Genomic DNA, 19,806 nt, shown 5'->3' with positions numbered 1-19,806 from the left:
ACACTATGTATCTCTTAAATGACTAAGGATCCTGAAAATATTAGTTGAAAGGGGAAAAGAAATTACAGTTTATTTTGTTATTTAGCAGATAAATACACAAGAAATTTTACTAGTCCTTGTAAGCATTGTAGATTAGCTGTTAGAGGTTAAGGTATATAATTTAGACGTGTATTAAATGGGGACAGTAACACCTCCCTGGTTAGGTTTGTTATAAGGGATATAATGGATATAAGGGTATAACTAAAAATGGAGCACTATTTTATTTTTTTTGTAATAATGTCGATACCATAGATATACTGTTTTAAACATGGGAAGAATGAGAACTAACACCACAGGCTTTCAGCCAGATAATTCATTTTAAAAGTTTTAATCGAGATTTAGGTTTTGTTTGGGTTTGGGAAGTTGAATAGAATCAGATTGGAGCTTGTGAGGTTGATGAGGCATGAGGCATGCCTCTGAACAAAGACCTTCTCACAAATTATTCACATTTTCATTCTCTAGTATTCGTATCATGGTATATTCTGTATTTGTGCTTTGTGTTGAGTTGTAAAACTACATGGTATTATATATTTTTTAATTTTTTGCTTGTAGGATTCAGTGGTCCCAATTTAAAGGCTATTTTATTTTCAAACTGGAGAAAGTGATGGATGATTTCAGAACTTCAGCTCCTGAACCAAGAGGTCCTCCCAACCCTAATGTCGAATATATTCCCTTTGATGAAATGAAGGAAAGAATACTGAAAATTGTCACTGGATTTAATGGGTATGCACTTAAATACTGTTTTAGAACATTATAGATCTTTCAGCTTTGATGTGTCTGGTTGATAATTGATTATCCATTAAATTTAATAAGTTCTTTGTCTTTAGTGACAAATAGTACTTAATGCTTTTTAGCTTGCAAGTATTTAAAATAGTTACAGACTTTAATAAAAAATTGAGTCACCTTTATAAGTATCAGTGGCATTCAAACTTTAAATGGGTACAACAGTGGAAATATTCAAACTGTTGTAATGTTTTTTTATTTCTCATTTTATATTGGGTATTATGTCTGCATACTTGATATAGAATCTGTATCATCAAGCAAAGTCACATTTCTTTTGAAGTGAGAAATACTAATTTATGAAAGTATTCTACTCAATGAGTTTTTATTAAACATGTTTTTGGTGTCCCCTTTTTCCCTGCCAACAAGTAGCCATTTTTTAGTCTTTTGTAAAACATTAAAAACACCAAAAAGACATTCCATAATAATAAAACATCTTTTTAAAAATGTTGCTGTGCCTCTTATTTTGTCATTTTAAATTCTTTGTTTTTAGGACTTTGTATTTTTCTAGTTTCCCTCATTGAAGGGAAGAAGTGTTTGTGAAGTTGAATTGTTCATTATTTAATTTGGCTTGAACAGTTTGGGGGTATGGAATGATAATACCAAACATTGTGAATTGTGGGTATGCTAACCAATGAATTCGTATATAGAGGTAGTTTTTATTTTAAGGGCCTTCAGTTGTATTTTTAGGTAGTATAAATGACCTGATTCTTTTCTGTAGGCATTCAATTACATATGATTTTGAAACAAGATAGTGATGGTATAGTCCAATTAACCTTTGTTATATATCATATTCTTCTGTTTTTAAGTTGAGGAATTTCGCTTAGTATCAATCAAATACACTTTGGATCCTGTTACTATATACTTTTTTGGAGGAGAACTCAGTTTTTGTCTTTGAGCTTTTCATCCATTACAGTTTAGCCCTGGGGGTCTGGGATGGCAAGGAGACTTATTTTCACTGTGCACCCTATAGTACTGTTGAAGTTATTTAACCACGTGCATGTATTTTCTTACATTTTCTTTCTGATTTTTGTTAAGCACTTATCTAGAAGCCACATGCTATGCTTTAGAACTAATGTTGTATAAGATTTACTGTTGAACTGAACAAATAATGTTCAAGATAAGATTACTCTTGGGAATATTTACAAATAGTATGTATATATAAATCTTACTTAGATTTTATAGTGACTCATCTTTTATCTCAGTAAATTATGGCTACCATTAAAAAATAACAAGGCAATTTAGACTACTACTTTGTGAATATTAAGCTAATTGTGATTCTGAATTAGTCATTGCAAATACCATTTTCAGTTCTTTCAAATTAAGTTGGACTAGATACAAACATATATATATATATATAAAATATAGATACAGATATATAAAAATTATATAGGGAACCTAATCTAATTTAATAACCTAAATATTTGTAAATTCATAATCTGTAAAGCAGGCAATTCATCAACTTCAGAAAATGATTTGAACAGTCATTAAATGCCTAAGTATTCTTAAGCATAATTGCTTTTAAAACTTTTTTTATCCTTTAGCCATAAATATTTTGAACTTTTTAATTTTGGTTTTTCAGAATGACAGTTTATGAATCATTTTCACTAATCAGGCAGAATTTTAAGTCTTAATCAGTGTTAAGATTTTTCAGTTTTTAATTTATTTTTTTGTATTATAATACACTCATGTTGAAACATGTCTAATTTTCAGTTTTGTTTTTGTGAATATGTATAATTTAGTTTTTTAAAAACTTTACGAAGAATTAGCATTTTGTTAGTTTTCAGCCAGTTTGAGAGTTTGTTCATTCTAGTATATCCCTTTCTCCAGTTGTAATAGATCATCTTTAAATTACAAAAGTGATCAATGTTCATGCTTTTAAAAAAGTGCCCAAATTCATAGAAGTACATAAACAAAAGGATGAAAGTAGAATTATGTTATATGCTAGTTGTATTTTCCTTTTAGAAGAGCTTTGATATCTCTGTATATACTTTAAAAGCTGCGTCTTTTGTATCTTTATTTGAAGTGACTGCATTGTTTTCTATTATATGAACAGTTTACAGTTTATTTGCTCATTGCTCCATTGGTGGTGGGCATTTATTATTGGCTATTATGAACAAGGCTTGTAGTGAGCATCTTTCTATATATCTTCTTTTGTTGATGAATGCCAAGCATTGAATATGTATATAAATTGATGCTTTTTTTATTTGTAAAAATGTAACTGCTAGCTAAGAGCAAATGTACACTTAAAAATTCTCAGTTTATCAATACTGCAAAATCAGCCTCACAGAATGTGTTCATTTATGCTTGCATGTATATCAAGTACACATATTAAATTCTTTGGTGTGTGTGTGTGTGTGTGTGTGTATACACATGTATTTGTGTTTCTTTGCAAGAGAAATGGAACATCTTTTTATGTGCTTATGGCTTTGGCTCTTTTTTTTTGTTTTTGTTTTCTTTTGTTAAATTTTTATGTTAAAGATATGGGGTACAATTCGGGGTTAGATATACAAATGTTCATTATCCAGGTATCCTTGTTGATGAGGTGTGCCACCCTCTCCCTTGGCAGTTTCCCACTACTGCCAATCCTTTTCTTACAGTATTATGATAATGTTCAAGGTCCGCTTATAAGTGAGAACATGTGATACTCAGTTCTTTGTTTCTCAGCATTATAGACTCTAAGTCCATCCAAGTTGCTGTGAAGTTCATACTTTTGTCTTTTATGGCTGTGTGATAGTCCATCATGTATATGCACCGCATTTTTTTTTCTGGTCCTCTTTCGATGGGCAGCACGGTTGGTTCCATGCTTTTGCTATTGTGAATAGTGCTGCAATAAACGTGTGTGCAGGTATCTTTTTCACAGAGTGATTTGAGTTACTCTAGGTATATTCCCAGAAAGGGGATTGTGGGGTCGTATGGAAGGGTGATTTTTAGATCTTTTAGGAATCGCCAAACTGTTTTCCACAGAGGTTGTACGAGTTTACACTCCCACCACCATTGTAGAAGTGTTCCCTTTTCCCTGCATCCTCACCAGCATCTGTTGTTTTTTGAGTTATTGATGATGGCCATCCTGATGGAGTTAGGCGGTATCTACCAGTGACTTTAATTTGCATTTCTTTGATAACTAGTGAGGCTGAGCATTTTTTCATGTATCTGTTGGCTCTTTTGCTGATTTTCTTAACTGATAAGTTTTTGTTTTGTTTTTGCTTTTAATTTGTAAAGTCTCTTTACTAAATGCTTCTTAGTATTTTGTCATAAAAATATTATTTTCTAAAATTATTTTAGTATATTGTCCAAATATAAATTTTCCCTCTTTGAAGTAGAAATTGGCCATTCACTTGCTTACTTGATTTCCTGAATTAAAGCTTCTGGAGAGCCAGGATAACAGCCTTTTCCAAACAAGGCCTAGAAGAGTGAATGCCTGAACCCAATAGGTTCCCAAACAAGTATGGAATGACTGGATGGATGGCTGACTGGATGGATGGATGAATGAGTTAACTAAAGAAAGAAATAAAAGCTTGTTTTTATTTGTACTTTGTCATTTTTCTGTGCTCCATTAAACATAGTTGAATGCTCAGGTTCCTTTTTTTCTTTTAGTCATTTTCTTGTCCTTTTACAATTACTTTTAAACTTTAAAATTTTATAGAAGACGGATTACAGCTATTTTCCAGAATTGAAGTTATAGTTTCTTAGGTGAGACACACCAAAAATCACAACAAAAACTAAACATTTTGTACTTTTTTTTTGAGTTGGAGTCTCACTCTGTCGCCCAGACTGGAGTGCAGCCACCGCAGCCTCGACCTGCGGCGATCCTTCCACCTCAGCCTTCCAAGTAGCCGGAATTACAGGCATGCACTACCACGCCCGGCTGATTTTTTTTTTTTTTTTTTTGATTTATTGTAGAGTTGAGGTCTTGCTGCCCAGGAACAACTAAACATTTTAATGAAGTGATCAATTAAAAGATTTGTTGCCATTTGATGCCCTGTGCTTCTGGTTATAATGAAAGAGTGTATGGCCTTATTCAAACCAGGGCCTTTCATGAAAATCCTCTCTCTGTCCTAGACACCATGAATATAATTTAGAAATTGCTAATAGGTAATAGTTCATTCCTGTAATGGTACACACAGAGGAATTTTGAAGGATAGAGAGAATGTAAGTTACATTTCTAGAAGTTTGAAAATATGCCATTTTGTGTTCTCTACATTATTAAAAATGGAAGAATAATGTAAAATTAGTCATTTCAGTCTTGCCCCTCCCTTGTCAGTGCTGTTAGATCTAAGACCCTCCTGAATTAGGCAGTAAATCTCATTGTGAGTAGCAGACCAAAATAACATTGCTATACATTTATGAGGGGGTCTAGAAAAAGTGGACAAACATTTGATATTTAAAAATCTTACATCATCCGTAGGCAGGTATAGTCAAGTCACAGCTGAGCACTGCTTGTCAAATCTTTTGGCATGATAGTCTTTCTGGCCTTCAGATTTTTTCTTCATTGTTATTTTATTATACACCATTAACTACATTTTGTTTAGTCCTAAAAATTTTCACCTGATATTTTACATATGTGTGCAAACACATATGCATCTCTTATAAGTTTCTACACCTGAAAGGGTGCCAATTTATACTTTTTTGAAAAGGTCATAGACGAGACTTGTATATCGTAAAATCTGGATTGTAGATACAAAACATATCCCCTTTTTGATTTTGGATTGTTTGCTTTACAGCTAGTTCCAGATGATTCAGAGACTGAAAGTATGGGTCCTTAGCCTTTTGTTACCTTTCTCTCTGACTTCCCTATTTTATTGCTTGCTGAAGCTTCTGCTCCTCGGTTGGCTGGGGAAAAAAATTTTTTGTGTGCTTTTGTTAATTGCTTGTGTCCATATTTGTTGTGTGTATTGAATCTTAATTAAAATGTACTTATTTTTCTTCACTTTCTTTTAGAAAATAATTGAGAATTGGCATTATTTAGTAGCCATCTCTGCCACCTGTGCTCTGCCACCTGGCTTTGTCCACTGGTAATATGGTTACTTATTCTTAAAATTCTTAAAATGAAAAAATGAAAAAGTAGGAACTAGCAAAAACTAATTTTTACTGAAACTTGTATTTGATGCAAGTAAAGTAATAATTCAGACTACGATAGGCACTTTAAGAGATGATTAGCTTGATTAAAGACTTTGACAATTGCCGTAGATTAATTTTAGGATGGGGAACGGTGCAGAAGACATTCTACATACAACATTGCCATTCCTTATTACTGAAAGAGGCTAATTCTTCATTTAAAAAAATTTTTTATACCTCATTTCATGACATTTTGGAGTTTCTGGTGTTTGGTTTGAGGTATAAAATATATGCATGTGAATACTTAAGTATGTGCAATTTTTTTCACTTTCCCAAACTTTTTATTTAAAAAAATTCAAAAGTAAGAACTTAAATGAGTACTACAGCAAGCATCATGTAACCTGTATCTGAATTCCCCAGGTTTAACATTCTGCCACCTTTGTTTGAGCTCTATGCGGGAACAGAAAGAGAGAAGGAAGAGTAAGAGAAAAAAATATTTTTCTTTGACTAGGCCATTAGAGTGTCAGACATAATATTACTCCTAATTATATTAGCTTATGTATCCTAAGAACAAGGACTCCTCCCACATAACCACAATATTATTATCAAGTATGTGCATTTTTATGTGAATATTAAAGCCTGACTACGGAAAGAACATATTGCTTCAAGTAAAGGTAATACCACAGGATTCTAGTGTTGCTTCTGACTTTTGTAAGACTTAAGAGTGAACAAAACTATGAACTTACTCAGCTTTTGATAACTGAGAGATAAATTAATTTCCACTTAGTTCCATTCAGACTAAGTATTTCTATTAACTAAGGTACAGCTAATGTGACCACTTATAGTCAGAAAAGACAAAATTCACATCTTCTTGCATAAAAACAAAAGTAAATGGCTGTTTGACACTAGTTCTATTAATAGGATGTCTGGTTTTATGCTCGTCTCTTTTTGCTTTTTACTCTGCTAGCCTATGTTATGTGTTATGTTCTTTTATATCTTTCATGAGCAAAGTTGCTTATGTAACATAAAGGTAAGATAGTTAACTGATTTTATCTTAGAATCTAAATGAAACATGCTTTTTTTTCTGAGTGCCTTTCTAACTGAATACCTTGATATACATTCAGAATAGTTTTACATGTTAATTATTAAACATTTATAGTCAGATTAAGATAAATTTTAGCAAAACTATAATCTCAGCATAAAATAGGATAGAGAATTATTTCTCTACATTTTAATCTTACTGCTTATAATTTCTGTGTAAAAAATAGCATTGAATTGCTACTTTATGACTAGATGTCTTTCTCTGATATTCACCACTTTTCTTGGTATTTGAATTTTCGTAGTTTTTTTTTTTTTTTGAGTTGGAGTCTCACTCTGTTGCCCAGGCTGGAGTGCCGTGGCATGCTCACGGCCACTGCAGCCTCGACCGGCTGGTCTCAGGTGATCCTTCCGTCTCAGCCTTTCAAGTAGCTGGAACTACAAGCACGCACCACCATACTCAGGCAGTCTTCTCACCTTGACCTCCCAAAGTGCTGGGATTATAGGCGTGAGCCACCATGCCTGGCCTGAATTTCCATAGCTTTTAAATATACAAGACTTGGGATTTTTTTTTCTTTTAATAATAATGGGGGCAGATTAAATTAAAGTTAAAAAATATATACGTGTATGTGTGTGTGTGTGTATGTGCATATATATATATATATATATATATATAATGTGAAACATGCAATTCTATTAGGGTACGTTGCTTTCCTTATAATTAAAGGAGATATTTAAAAAAATTTTTATTTAAAAATTTTGGGGGGAAGACAAGGTCTGGCTATGTTGCCCAGGCTGGTCTCAAACTCCTCACCTCAAGCAGTGCGCTTACCTCACCTCCTGAAGTGCTGGGATTACAGTAGTGAGCCACCTCACCCAGCCTTTTTTTTTTCTTTTTTGAGTTGTAGTCTAACTCTGTTGCCCAGGCTGGAGTGCAGTGACACACTCATAGGCACCCCAGTGTCGACCTGCTGGGCTCCGGCGATCCTTGCACCTCAGCCTTCCAAAGTAGCTGAAACTTCAGACGCGTTCTACCACGCCTCGCTCATTTTTTATTTATTGTAGAGACAAAATCTCATCAAGTTGCCTGGGCTGGTCTTGAACCTGTGAGCTCAGGCAATCCATTCGCCTTTGCCTCCCAAAGTGCTGAGATTACAGGCATGAGCCATTGTGCCTGACCGACCCCCAGATATTTTTTTTACAGAGTTATTTATTTTATAATATACCTTTGCTAATTAATTAACATCTCCTCCTCATTCCCTACCAAATTGAAGGATTTTGGTTCAGACTTTTCATTGAGAATGAATGGCATGTGTGTTTAGCACTCCTCCCCCATTTTTGCTCTTCTTAGCACATATGTCTTTATTGGGAAAAGACTTAATATTTTCAAGAGTTAGAATAAACTATTTTGTGTGTTGTGTGTGATGAAAGAGCATCACGGAATGAACCTTTCATGTATTTAAACCAGATGCATTTATTCTGGATTGGTTTATCTGGTTTATTCTTGTGCTTCCTTCTTTTAGAGGCCTACCTCAAACTAAGTACTTCAGGTTTATGTTTTCTTGTCTGGCATATAGTTTATTCTATCTCCATAGCACTGTGTATGCAATTTTATTAGCGTTTATTATTGTAATTGTAATTAGATACATGTCTAACAGTGCTCCACAGAGCACTGCTTTTGAGAAACATGCTATTTCTAGTTTATAGTAGGCTCTCATATTTATGGAACAGGTTAAAAAGTACACACTGTGTGTCAAGAGACCATTCAGTGCTGTTGTTAAATTTATCATACTAGTGTTTCCATGGGATACTTTTATTTATAAGAAATGCTCGGTTGTATTATATTTTAGCCTGTTCACCTGAGGGAGGGGGAGTGTATTGTATGACATTTTAGTGCCATCTATTGGATACTTGTTAAAATGACTAAAGCTTCTTAAAGTGTCTAAAAATGTAACGTCACTGTATCCTAGACTGTTGTTGTTGGCATTGCAAAGTAAACGCATATTTTTGTCCCCCTAAAAGCAGTATTAATATCTACCAGCACATAAAATATTAATGGTAATACTTGGCTGCAGTTTTACTTACTTTTCTAAAGAAAATTAGCCAAAACATTTATGGAAATGTTGTTAAACAGGAAGTTTTAAAAAAATTTATCTGTTAAAACCAATTTTAATTTATAAGAGAATATTAGGTTTTGGTTTGAGAAAGAATTTTAGTTGGAAGAAAAGGCATAACTTGACACTAAGTATTTTTCAGTTAAGTGCTTTTTGACTACCCAAACACTTGGTGCTGTTTTGTATATTTTGAACAGTACACAAATTCTGTTTAATTACATATTACTTTGAGGTGATTGAGGAGATAGCTTAGGTGTGTCTATTTAGTGTTTGAAGAGCAGTGAACTAGAAGAGGAGCTAAGGTGCAAGTGTACCACTAATAGTCTGAAATCCGTGATGATGCTGGATTTAAGATATAAATATATGTGCAAATAAATTATGTATTTATCATAATATATGTGAATTGCTCCTGCCTTTAAGAAGCTTTCAGTCAAGGGGAAGAAAAGACAATTGAGAAACTGATAACGCTTGTTATATATGTAGCTTGGGAAAATGCTTACACATTTTACAACATGGAGTTATTGTTTTTTGTATTGATTATGAATTTTTTAAAAAGATTGGAAAATATAGTTTATTTAGAAAGTAAATTAGAGAATAGAGAGGAGAGTCACCTCCCCAAGGTGGGGGGAAGGGCCAAAACTAGGAAACATGGTGACCATACCTCAAAGAGCCACGTGGCCAGACCAGAGTTTAGCAAAGCAGTAGCCTGGCTATAGGTTTCTGATTGTGTTTTCTTTATGGGAATGAACAAAAAGATGTGCAAGCTTACTGTTTCATAATCAGTAAGGCTGTTGTTGGTGTGCTTTGTATTTCTCCACTTAAAAAGATTCATAGTTTTGGAAATGTACCACTCTGAGGAGGTTTTCAAAAGCAAGGAAGGAGTATTCCTTCTCAGAACCCCACAGAAATCATGATGAACATGAAAGAAATTCTGTATTTCTAGTTGGTTTTTGAATATTGTGCTATCAGGCAAACATTTTATCTTTTATTTTGTGCGCTGTCTTCTGGCAGAATAATAGTTTTCTCATTTTTAGGTTTGGATGCAAATAGATTATTGATTTTTGGACTCTAAAACATCTAAGATGTTTGTTCTCTTATGAATAACATTTACTGTATTTATTTATTTTTGTTTTGAGTTGTAGTCTCACTCTGTTGCCCAGGCTGGAATGCAGTGGTGCGCTCACGGCCACCATAGCCTCGAACCGCTGGGCTCAAGCAATCCTTCTGCCTCAGCCTTCCTTGTAGCTAGAACTACAGGCATGCACCACCACACCTAGATAATTTTTTAATTTATTGTAGAGATGAGGTCTTGCCATATTGCACAGGCTGGTCTCGAACCTGTGGGCTCAGGCAATGCTCTCACCTCAGCTTCCCAAAGTGCTGTGATTATAGGCGTGAGCCACTACGTGAACCTAACATTTACTTTAAATGTTTTCACAATGTACTGTTAGTCTTATGTTGACTTTTATAAGAACATAATATGATGCTAAGAGTATGATTCATATAGTGGTACAGTGGAAAGGGACATGGAATTGAAGCTAGAGACATTGGGCTTGAGTCCTGACATTACTCCCTATTTTCTTTCCCTTGTGGGAGAAAATACCGTTTCAAACTGCCTCTAAAAAATGAAGGACTTTGTAAATATTGTGTCTTGGGTGGAGAAGAGCTCTTTAGGAAAATTTTCTGTATTTAAATAAACTCCAACTTGATTATTGTTTGTGTTGCCTTGCTGGTAAATTTAAGCAGTTATTAGGACTTACAATTAATATATTAAAAACTTTTTTCTCAGTCGGTTCTGAAACATTCTATTAATTTTGAATGCTCTTTTGTTGCTTTTTAAAGCAAGGAAGGGGGAGTTGGTTTCTTGGTAAATAAAAAGACATGTGCTTATTGTCTATTTTTAAATGACTCATCCATTCATTTTCTTATAGTATTTTCTTTTAGAGCTGAGCACATAGGTGACTAGATATGGTTTGAATTAGTGAAAGAAATAATGTTACTTCTTTTGATAATTACTGACCTCAAACTATAAAATATATTCTCTTGCAGTATCCCTTTTACTATTCAGCGACTATGTGAATTGCTAACAGATCCAAGGAGAAACTATACAGGAACAGACAAATTTCTCAGAGGAGTAGAAAAGGTATTTGTTTTGTTATTGTATACCTGTGTATTAAACTGTAGTGTAATAGATTTTAGAAAAGAATATTGAGTAAGATCCATTTCAGGTACCTTTTTTGAAATAGCTTTTCCAGCCTATCGTGAGTTCTTCCTTAATTGTTTTTCAGTTTGTGCTTGTTCTTTGTTTCAGAGAGAGATTTAGATTGAATAAGAGAGGGCAAAGGAGGACTTGCATGTCGGTCATTTTAGTCTGAGGAAAGCAGCGTATTATTATTTATTGGAAATTCCTAGTATACATCAATATGTTAAGGGTTCTGAGAAGTTCTACAATTGATATTTTAACTTTATTGTCGAGTGTTTTTTGAAGTTATTTACCCATGAAATTTATTTCTCAATTCTAGGGTCTGGAGGTACATAACTTTGGAAACTTGCTAGCATAAGACACTTACATTAGGTATTGAGTAGAAAAGATACAGGTCAGATTTAAGGATAGCTGTGTTTGGTTTTGGTTTTTGGTTTCAGTTTTTTTGGTGAGTTAGCGTTAGGGAATGTTAATCGTAAAGGAAGGGCATTCTGGACAGAGGAAACAATGTGATAAAAACATCAAAGTATTGAGAAGTAAGACTTTATTTATCTTGAGCGAAAAACTAATGAAGGAACCCAAAATTGGGTTACTGACTTTTAGTTGATCCTAAAACAGTCCAGTGTTTATTTTAAGGTTCTGGGTCAAATTCAATTTATTTTACCGAATAGGGCTCTAAAACCACTACATAGTGATTTATGATACATAGTTCTTTGGGCCTTATTGGATTAATATGTTTTGTTGATCCTCTGTGCCCTCAATTGAGTACGATCCTCAAAGGCCAGGAAATTGTGATAGTTCATCAGTACTTATTCTTCAGGTCTGGGACTTTTCCTAATTATAACATTTGGGGATCTTTGAATGAAGAGGCAATATGTCACAGTAGCCATAGCAGGAACCCCTGCTTTCAAATCAGGACTGCAATGCTTCATAGTTGTACAGCCGTGGGTCAATAACTTAAGTCTAAGTTTCCTCTATAAAATGTGGATAATAATAGAACTGTGAGGAGGGTTAAATGCAAAGCACTTACTCTGGCTTATAGTAAACTTTCAGTGAATACTGACTCTTAATAAAGTTATTACTGGAAAAATTGTAGCTACATTACAAAATGTGATGCTGCCTACACAACAAGCTGTGGATTGGGCATTGCTTTTTACGGAAAACCATTTACTTTGCTTCAATCTTTAAACATCTGTGGGTGATTTCATCTAAAATAAAAGAGCGTGATTCCATTCTATTATGTATGGTATGTGAAGTCAAGGTTCCAGTGTAGCTAGATTAGGGTAAAAAAATACGACTTGCAAAAGAATCAGTGACTTAGTAGGATATTTTGTTTTGGCTCTTTGTTTTTATTTGTTGTTTTGGTTTTATTGTTTTACAAATTTCCATTTTCAACCATTGGTTTTCCTTTATTAGCAAAATTGGATTAAATGGAAATTTAACCCATCAGGGTGATTTTGAGATATTAAAAACAAATGATTACACCTTATGTTGTGATATTTTCCTCACATTAAATCACTGATTTTTGTTGTTACAGAATGTAATGGTTGTTAGCTGTGTTTATCCTTCCTCAGAGTAAGTACAGAGATTTTTTTCTTATTTCTAGAGTATTATTTAATTACTGGATTCTAATTATTCTGGTACATTACTAAAATAGATTGCATTTATTATATATGTAATTAAGCATAACATTTATACATAACTACCGTTCTGTTCCCAAAGTAGATTATTACTAATAATATTTACCTGTATATTGTTCCAGTAAAGAGAATTAGATGAAAGAGATTGGTAACTTACTGTAATTTTTATATTGTTGGATTTATGCACTGTCACAGCACTCACATCTCTGAGATGCCATCCTATGGGGGCATCTCTAGGTCATAACTCCTTAGGTTTGGAATATCTACTTGATGCGATTCTTCTTCATGATGGCAAGAAGGTGTTTCTGGCTTTTGAGATTTATATATAGCAAAGTAAGAATTCAGTTTAGGTTCCAGTTTCTCAACTGTGGCACAATGACATTTTAGCCCAGTTAATTCTTTGTTGTGGGTAGATGTCCTGGGAATTAAAAGAGGTTTCTCAGTGTCCCTGGCCTCTACCCATTGATGCCAGAAGTGTTCCCCTCTCCAAATATCTTCAGAGATTGCCAAATGTCTTCTGGGATGTGAAGGACGGGGAGCAGGGATTGCTCCCTGTAGAGTACCGTTGGTTTAAGGTTAACCTGCCTCTGCTTTCAGAGACAGCAGCAAGAGTGAATTTGTTTTTAGTACTTTCTCAAGCATATACCTGTGTTGCTAAATGAGATCCTAATATAACCCATAATATGTTTGTTGATAGAAAAACTATTTTTAAAAGATACATGATAAAAATAATTGCTTTCTTTATGAACTAAAATGTTTTATTGATGAATGTGAAATATTTTAAAAATTTATTTCTTGCACTTGTATTACATTAATTCTCACAGAGTCTTTTTGTTTAGGTCTGTGACAGTGAGATCTTAGAAAAGATGTTTTAGACCCATGATTCTTACCAAAATTAATGAATTAAACCATCAATAAGTATATTTTCTTTTCCTATAGGAAAAACAATTCCAATAGTTTAAATCGAATGAATGGTGTTATGTTTCCTGGAAATTCACCCAGCTATACCGAGAGGTGAGATTATTGATTTTTAATATACAAAGAGTTTGCATTTTCCTGGTTGTAAGTAGCAGGTTTAGTGTATTAATACTTTTTTAAAATTTGGCATTCTGTGGACAATATAGCCTATACTACCTAGAATTAGTTAATTTGGTAGGGCATGGTTTCAAAAGCAAAATTGCAGCAAATACTTTTGTGACATATTCATATAAACATACCTTGGGGGGAATGACTTTTTACAAAACTAGAAAATGATGTTCATTTATCTTATTGTAGGTCTAATATAAATGGGCCTGGAACACCCAGGCCACTTAATCGACCAAAGGTTTCTTTGTCAGCCCCCATGACAACAAATGGTTTGCCTGAGAGCACAGACAGCAAAGAGTCAAACTTGCAGCAAAATGAAGAGAAAAATCACAGGTTTGTATGCGTTTTATATTAAAAAACAAAAAAATGTGTTCATAAAAGGTTTAACACTTTATGAATAGTTTTTGTTACTTGCTGTTTATAATGTACTGTTGTGCTGAGGGACAGAACAGGTTTTAATGTGGCTCATAGGGACTGTGGCCTCTGTTTGCAGCTTTATTCCATGTTGAAGATGGGTATAGAAAAGATTGTTAATTTGGGTCTAAAGAAAGTAAATAGTTGTGCATCTCATGTATTTATTGGTTTTGAAAGTTACTTGAAAAGAGAAAGGGTCTTTATTAATAATTTGAAGTTTTGTGAATAGTTTCTCATTGTAGATCATAAAAGGAAACTTTGTATTCATATTTTATTTCAAATATCCTATATCACATAAAGAGAAAGACGACTAAATGAGTGAGAGGACTTAAGGAATATGTCAGTATGGAAGGCTTGTGGTTTTATTATAGGAGGATATTTAACTTACTGGAGAATTGCACAGAAAGGGCATAGAACATTACTAAGTCCTAATGGGAAATGTTCATGAAACAGTTTAGGTTGCCTTGAAATTACTGTGTTTTTCTTTGCTCAGATGTTATAATTTAACTTTGACACTAAGATACAATTTAAAAAATTATTTGGCCTTAAAAATGAGAATGTAGAAGATGAGGAAAAGAAATCTTATTAATGATGCTTTAAAAAAACATTTACAGTGACTCTGCAACATCTGAATCAGAAGTTTCCTCAGTGAGCCCTATAAAAAATAAACATCCAGATGAAGATGCTGTGGAAACCGAGGGGCATGAGGTAAAAAGACTTAGGTTTGACAAAGAAGGTGAAGTCAGAGAAATGGCCAGTCAGACAACTTCCAGTGAAATCTCCTCAGTTATGGCAGAAGAAACAGAGGCATCATCACCATCATCTCAGGATAAGGACAAAGAGAGTAGTTGTACCAGGCAACACTGTGCAGAAGAGGATGAAGAAGAGGATGAAGAGGAAGAAGAAGGTATTTAGAGACCATCTGTAAAAGGGTGGAGTAAGGAGCTCCTCAAATTCTTGTACTTCATTTTTTTTTCCTGAGAGAATTTAGCATAATGGAACTCCTTGTAATGCTGATGTTGGGCTTTTCTCCCACCTATATGTAGTTGCTGCTGAATTTCAGGGGATATGATTTGAACTGTAGAGTATCAGAATTCATGAAACTTAACTATGGAGGTGTTTTGAAAATAAAATTTAACTACAACAACATTTGCTTATTTTTAGAGTCTTTTATGACATCAAGAGAAATGATCCCAGAACGAAAAAATCAAGAAAAAGAATCTGATGATGCCTTAACTGTGAATGAAGAGACTTCTGAGGAAAATAATCAGATGGAGGAATCCGATCTGTCTCAAGCTGAGAAAGATTTACTACATTCTGAAGGTAGTGGAAACACAGGCCCTGTAAGTAGTGATTCTTCTGACTGCCATGAAACAGAGGAATTAGTAGGATCCAATTCCAGTAAAACTGGAGAGATTCTTTCAGAATCGTCCATGGAAAATGATGATGAAGCCACAGAAGTCACAGATGAACCAATGGAACAAGACTAACTAGAAACATTTAGATGCAGTATTTTACATACAGTTCTGGTAATAACACTGTATAAAACTTTTATGTAACAAATAACTTTTAGTTTTACAAGAGAAGCAGGTTGTAAAATAAAGTACTTTATGGATAATTCCTGATAAGAGTTGTACATGTAAGAACTGTGAATATCAGCTCCTCTGGGTCCTGCTTACCGCTGACTTTTTTTTTTGGTTTGGTCAAATCAGTGGTTTCTGTATAGATTTTTTTTTTTAATTTAGAATTAAAGTTTTTAAACTGGAAGGTAATAATTATAATTTTGAAATTTTTTTGAGATGATCACATTTAGTTTATACATTTGCAGAAAGCTTTTTGTCTTGTCTCTTTATGACAGCTCTAGCAGTTTTCATAGTTTGGTCATAGTTTCAACATTTTAACATGTGAATTATAGGGTTTCATGCTGGTTTCCAGATTTTATTGTTTGACTATGTACAATGGAACTTTAAGTCATATATACATATATGTATATATACATATATATATATTATTCTAAGGGGGGAAATGTTATATTTTTCTGTTTCTATAAGAGATGAATACAGTGGATACTTTTTCTATTGGTAATGATTGAGTTCACCTCTTTCAGAAGACAGTGTCTTTCTCTTCTGAGTAATTCAAATAAAATCTGGCCCTTGTGAAACCCTGGAAATCTTAGGTTTGTTGAAATACCAGGTTAAACACATTCCAAGAGATCTGTTCAAACTAAAATTCTTTTGTATACTTCTGAGGTGCCTGAGAAAAAAGACTTCATTATTTATGAGAAAATGTGCTTTATCTTGGAAATTGTGTTCAAACATTAGCTCACTATTTTGTAAAATGAATGCTTATGAAGCTGACATGAGATCATCTCAGAAGAACCAGGCAGGTTCCTTGACCTTTTGCTTGCTTTTCTGAACATTGTGGATATTACACATTTCTTTCTAAATTATTCTAGAGAATGCAAATGTCAATGGTATGAAACACCACTGTACTGGAAGAATTAATATATTACTTTAGTAATGTACCTGAGCTAAATAACTGAAGCTTTAGGGGTGCATAGAAACCACCATAATTTGTATGACATTTTGAAGTGAATTAAATATTTTTGAACATGCTTCTTCGACAGCCAGTGTTATATTTTTCAGATCAACACAAAGCACAATGATTACTCTAAACTCAATATTTTCAAATTCACATATTTAAAGTCATGCAAGCTGCAACTTCCCTGTCAAAATTACTGGCTGCCAAATTTATACTTGTTTCTTCAGCTGTACCTTTTGATATTTAGAATTTTTAAATTTCTGTAAAGTAGATTTTGTAGAATGTAATGTGTTCACTGCCTTTGTGAAGCGGTATATAATTGTATAATTTCTGTGTGTAAACTGAATGCTTGGGCTTTCAATACAGTATTCATATAAAGCAATAAATATTAATGTTATGAAATATTCGAGTACATTTTTATCAAAATATGAAAGAATCTCTTTTTTAGTTTCAGATACCTGAAGTACACAGATGAACTTCTAAAACTGATGCAAACAGTTTCTGACACTGTATCATATGCTTTTGGGTGATTTGGAGGGCAACCATAAGTTTTGCATTTTGACTACTTTAATTACCATGACTGAAAAAAACCAAAATGATTTGGCTGTTTATGTTCATAGGGGAATATACTACTGACGGACCTGTCAGGTTCACAACAGCTAGATATATTTATGAATATGTCTAATAGTTGAAACAAAATCTGAATCAAGAGGGGAGAAAAATTAAAAATTGTAAATTTTTAGAAATTTTTTGCAAAAAAAATGTTAAAATGAAGCAAATTTTAAATGTGACATTCATTTTTAGTGACCTGTTACTTTATTTTGTTGAGGGATATTTTGCCAATGAGAACAAATTTTAAATATTTTAAGTTTAGAAGTTTAGAAATTTTCTTTAGACTATTTATGAGATTATTGTCAATAAACCTATTCGTTACGATCCTGTGACCTTTGATACTTGTAGTGCCATGGACCATTTGTAAACAGATCAGTTTACTTTTGTTAGTTATAAGTTGAAGATTTTAGCATCATGACGTTGAGGTCTGTGGTTTTATTTGTAAACTTGCAATTGCTATTTTTGCAAGGGCAAATGTATTTCTTTATTAAATAAAGTACAATAATGGTGAATGAACCAAAATGACATCACTTAACTCTATGAGAGATCTGCATTTTAATCTATAGTTTAATAGTTTTAATATTTATTAGATATTCATATGTTGATCGTAGATCAAACTTGTTGCTGTTTATACAGATAATTGTAGAATGCTCATGAAATATCTTTAGGATAGGTGGAATACTTCTGTAATTACATTGGGAAACCATGTTCAGCTGGTTTTAGGTATTGACCATTTGGAAGTAAATTTCCACAAGTATGCATAGGTGCACTTAACACAGACTTTGCTTAATGAAAATATCAGTTCTAATAGTAATGGATTCATTTGTGAATTTTTAAAAGGCTAATATTAGACATATTTTCTTAACACATCAAGCAGAGTCCTATTAAAAGATCCAAATAAAGAGTCAAGACCTCAGCTATTGAAAGATATTTTGTTTTTGACCTTCAGCAGATTGCTTACCTGTTGCTCTAGAATATAACCCAACATGTAAAATGTATTTGAAGATGCTGATGAGGGAAGTGAGAATATATGTATTATGTTTTTAGCACTTTTCCCTTTTAAAAAGTGAAACTATCCTCGTGCATTTTTGAAGAATACACCTTCTCTGTTCTAAAAATGTAGCAGAACTAGGTAGAGAAAATGGCATAATTTAAATATTGATTATTAAATAAATTTAACTCATCTGCTTAGGGTTTAGCATAATCACCTTTCCCAGGTGTGTCCGGAGCCGTGGGATTGCCAGTCAGGGAGCCCGATCTTCTGGCTTGAAAAGGCATCCCAGCAATACTGGGCCAGAAGGTGTGGCCTGTTAAAGCATTGAGGTTCAGAGTATTTTGTTTTGCCGATGTAGATAGGCATGTATTTATGCATTTTTGCATTTGTAAAATCAGCAATTTTTCAAATAATGTAAATTTGATATACTAGTTTACTTATAAAGGTACTCGGGCAGAATCTAAAGCTGCTACAGTGTTTAATGAAAAATGTAACGTGGTAAGGATGAAAATGCAACTTGTAGAACCAAAGGAAATAAAAATTTTGGGTAGTGTTTCAAATTGTCTTCTGAACAGGAGTTTCAAAAATACATTGGTTTTGGTAAAATGAAGGTCATTTCTCAAGATTTGTGCTAATCATAAAATGGATGAATGCAAAACACCTTGTAATTTCATATGGAATTATTAAAATTAGGTTTACTGGGTTATTGACCTAATAATGCTAGTATGTATTGGTTAGAATACATCTACTATTTCACATTTTAAAATAATCAGTACACTTTCTTCAGAATTTTATTTCAACTTGGAGCCTAGATTACTTTGCCAAATAAATGTATTATTTTCATAATGCAATAAAATATAAATTAGAATATTTTCATGTGTGGAATTACTTTATTTGCCATAAGAGTTTACCCTGCTTTCCCCCTCTCTGCCTATCTCAGGTAGTCGAGGCATCTTCTCACCTGTAGGGAGAAAACTGTGTCTTAAGTGGTGACGGGATGTTCTGGCAGAGAGGGTGCCTCTGAGTTGAGTGGACAGTTATGATGCTTTACCAGGCAATTCAGGCCTGATTCTTGACAAAATCCAAACTCTCCTTTGGTATAATTTGGCACTACCTTGCATGCACAGGCCTCTACCGCATTTGTGGTATGTGTTACAACATTTGTGATAGAATCATTTCAGAAATCCTATTTCTAGACAACTCCATGGTAAGGAACATGTAATGATTGGAGTGGAGAGGAGGATTCTGTTTTCAGCGCGATTCACTTCATGCATGTTACCACACAGT

General features: G+C 33.5%; 1 protein-coding gene across 2 annotated transcripts in view; it reads left to right on the top strand.

The window, feature by feature from the left end:
* The window catches only part of PPP4R2 (protein phosphatase 4 regulatory subunit 2), a 62,755-nt gene extending 43,366 nt beyond the window's left edge, over window positions 1-19,389 (top strand). Inside the window, exons 3-9 of one of the 2 annotated variants that reach the window (XM_008068212.1) lie at window positions 592-762; window positions 11,079-11,172; window positions 12,770-12,807; window positions 13,812-13,886; window positions 14,148-14,291; window positions 14,987-15,279; window positions 15,537-19,389. In XM_008068212.1, coding sequence (XP_008066403.1) covers window positions 592-762; window positions 11,079-11,172; window positions 12,770-12,807; window positions 13,812-13,886; window positions 14,148-14,291; window positions 14,987-15,279; window positions 15,537-15,862 — 1,141 coding nt within the window. In that variant the 3' untranslated portion in view covers window positions 15,863-19,389. The remainder of the gene's footprint in view (window positions 1-591; window positions 763-11,078; window positions 11,173-12,769; window positions 12,808-13,811; window positions 13,887-14,147; window positions 14,292-14,986; window positions 15,280-15,536) is intronic. The other variant, XM_021717637.1, reaches the window with a different exon arrangement.
* The last annotated feature ends 417 nt before the right edge of the window (window positions 19,390-19,806 follow it).

Source organism: Carlito syrichta, unplaced genomic scaffold (genome assembly GCF_000164805.1).
Source record: "Carlito syrichta isolate Samal-C Ts95f unplaced genomic scaffold, Tarsius_syrichta-2.0.1 Scaffold309895, whole genome shotgun sequence".
NCBI lineage: Eukaryota > Metazoa > Chordata > Mammalia > Primates > Tarsiidae > Carlito > Carlito syrichta.
Note: the sequence above shows the minus strand (reverse complement) of the source record. Positions and strands in the feature narration are given on the sequence as shown.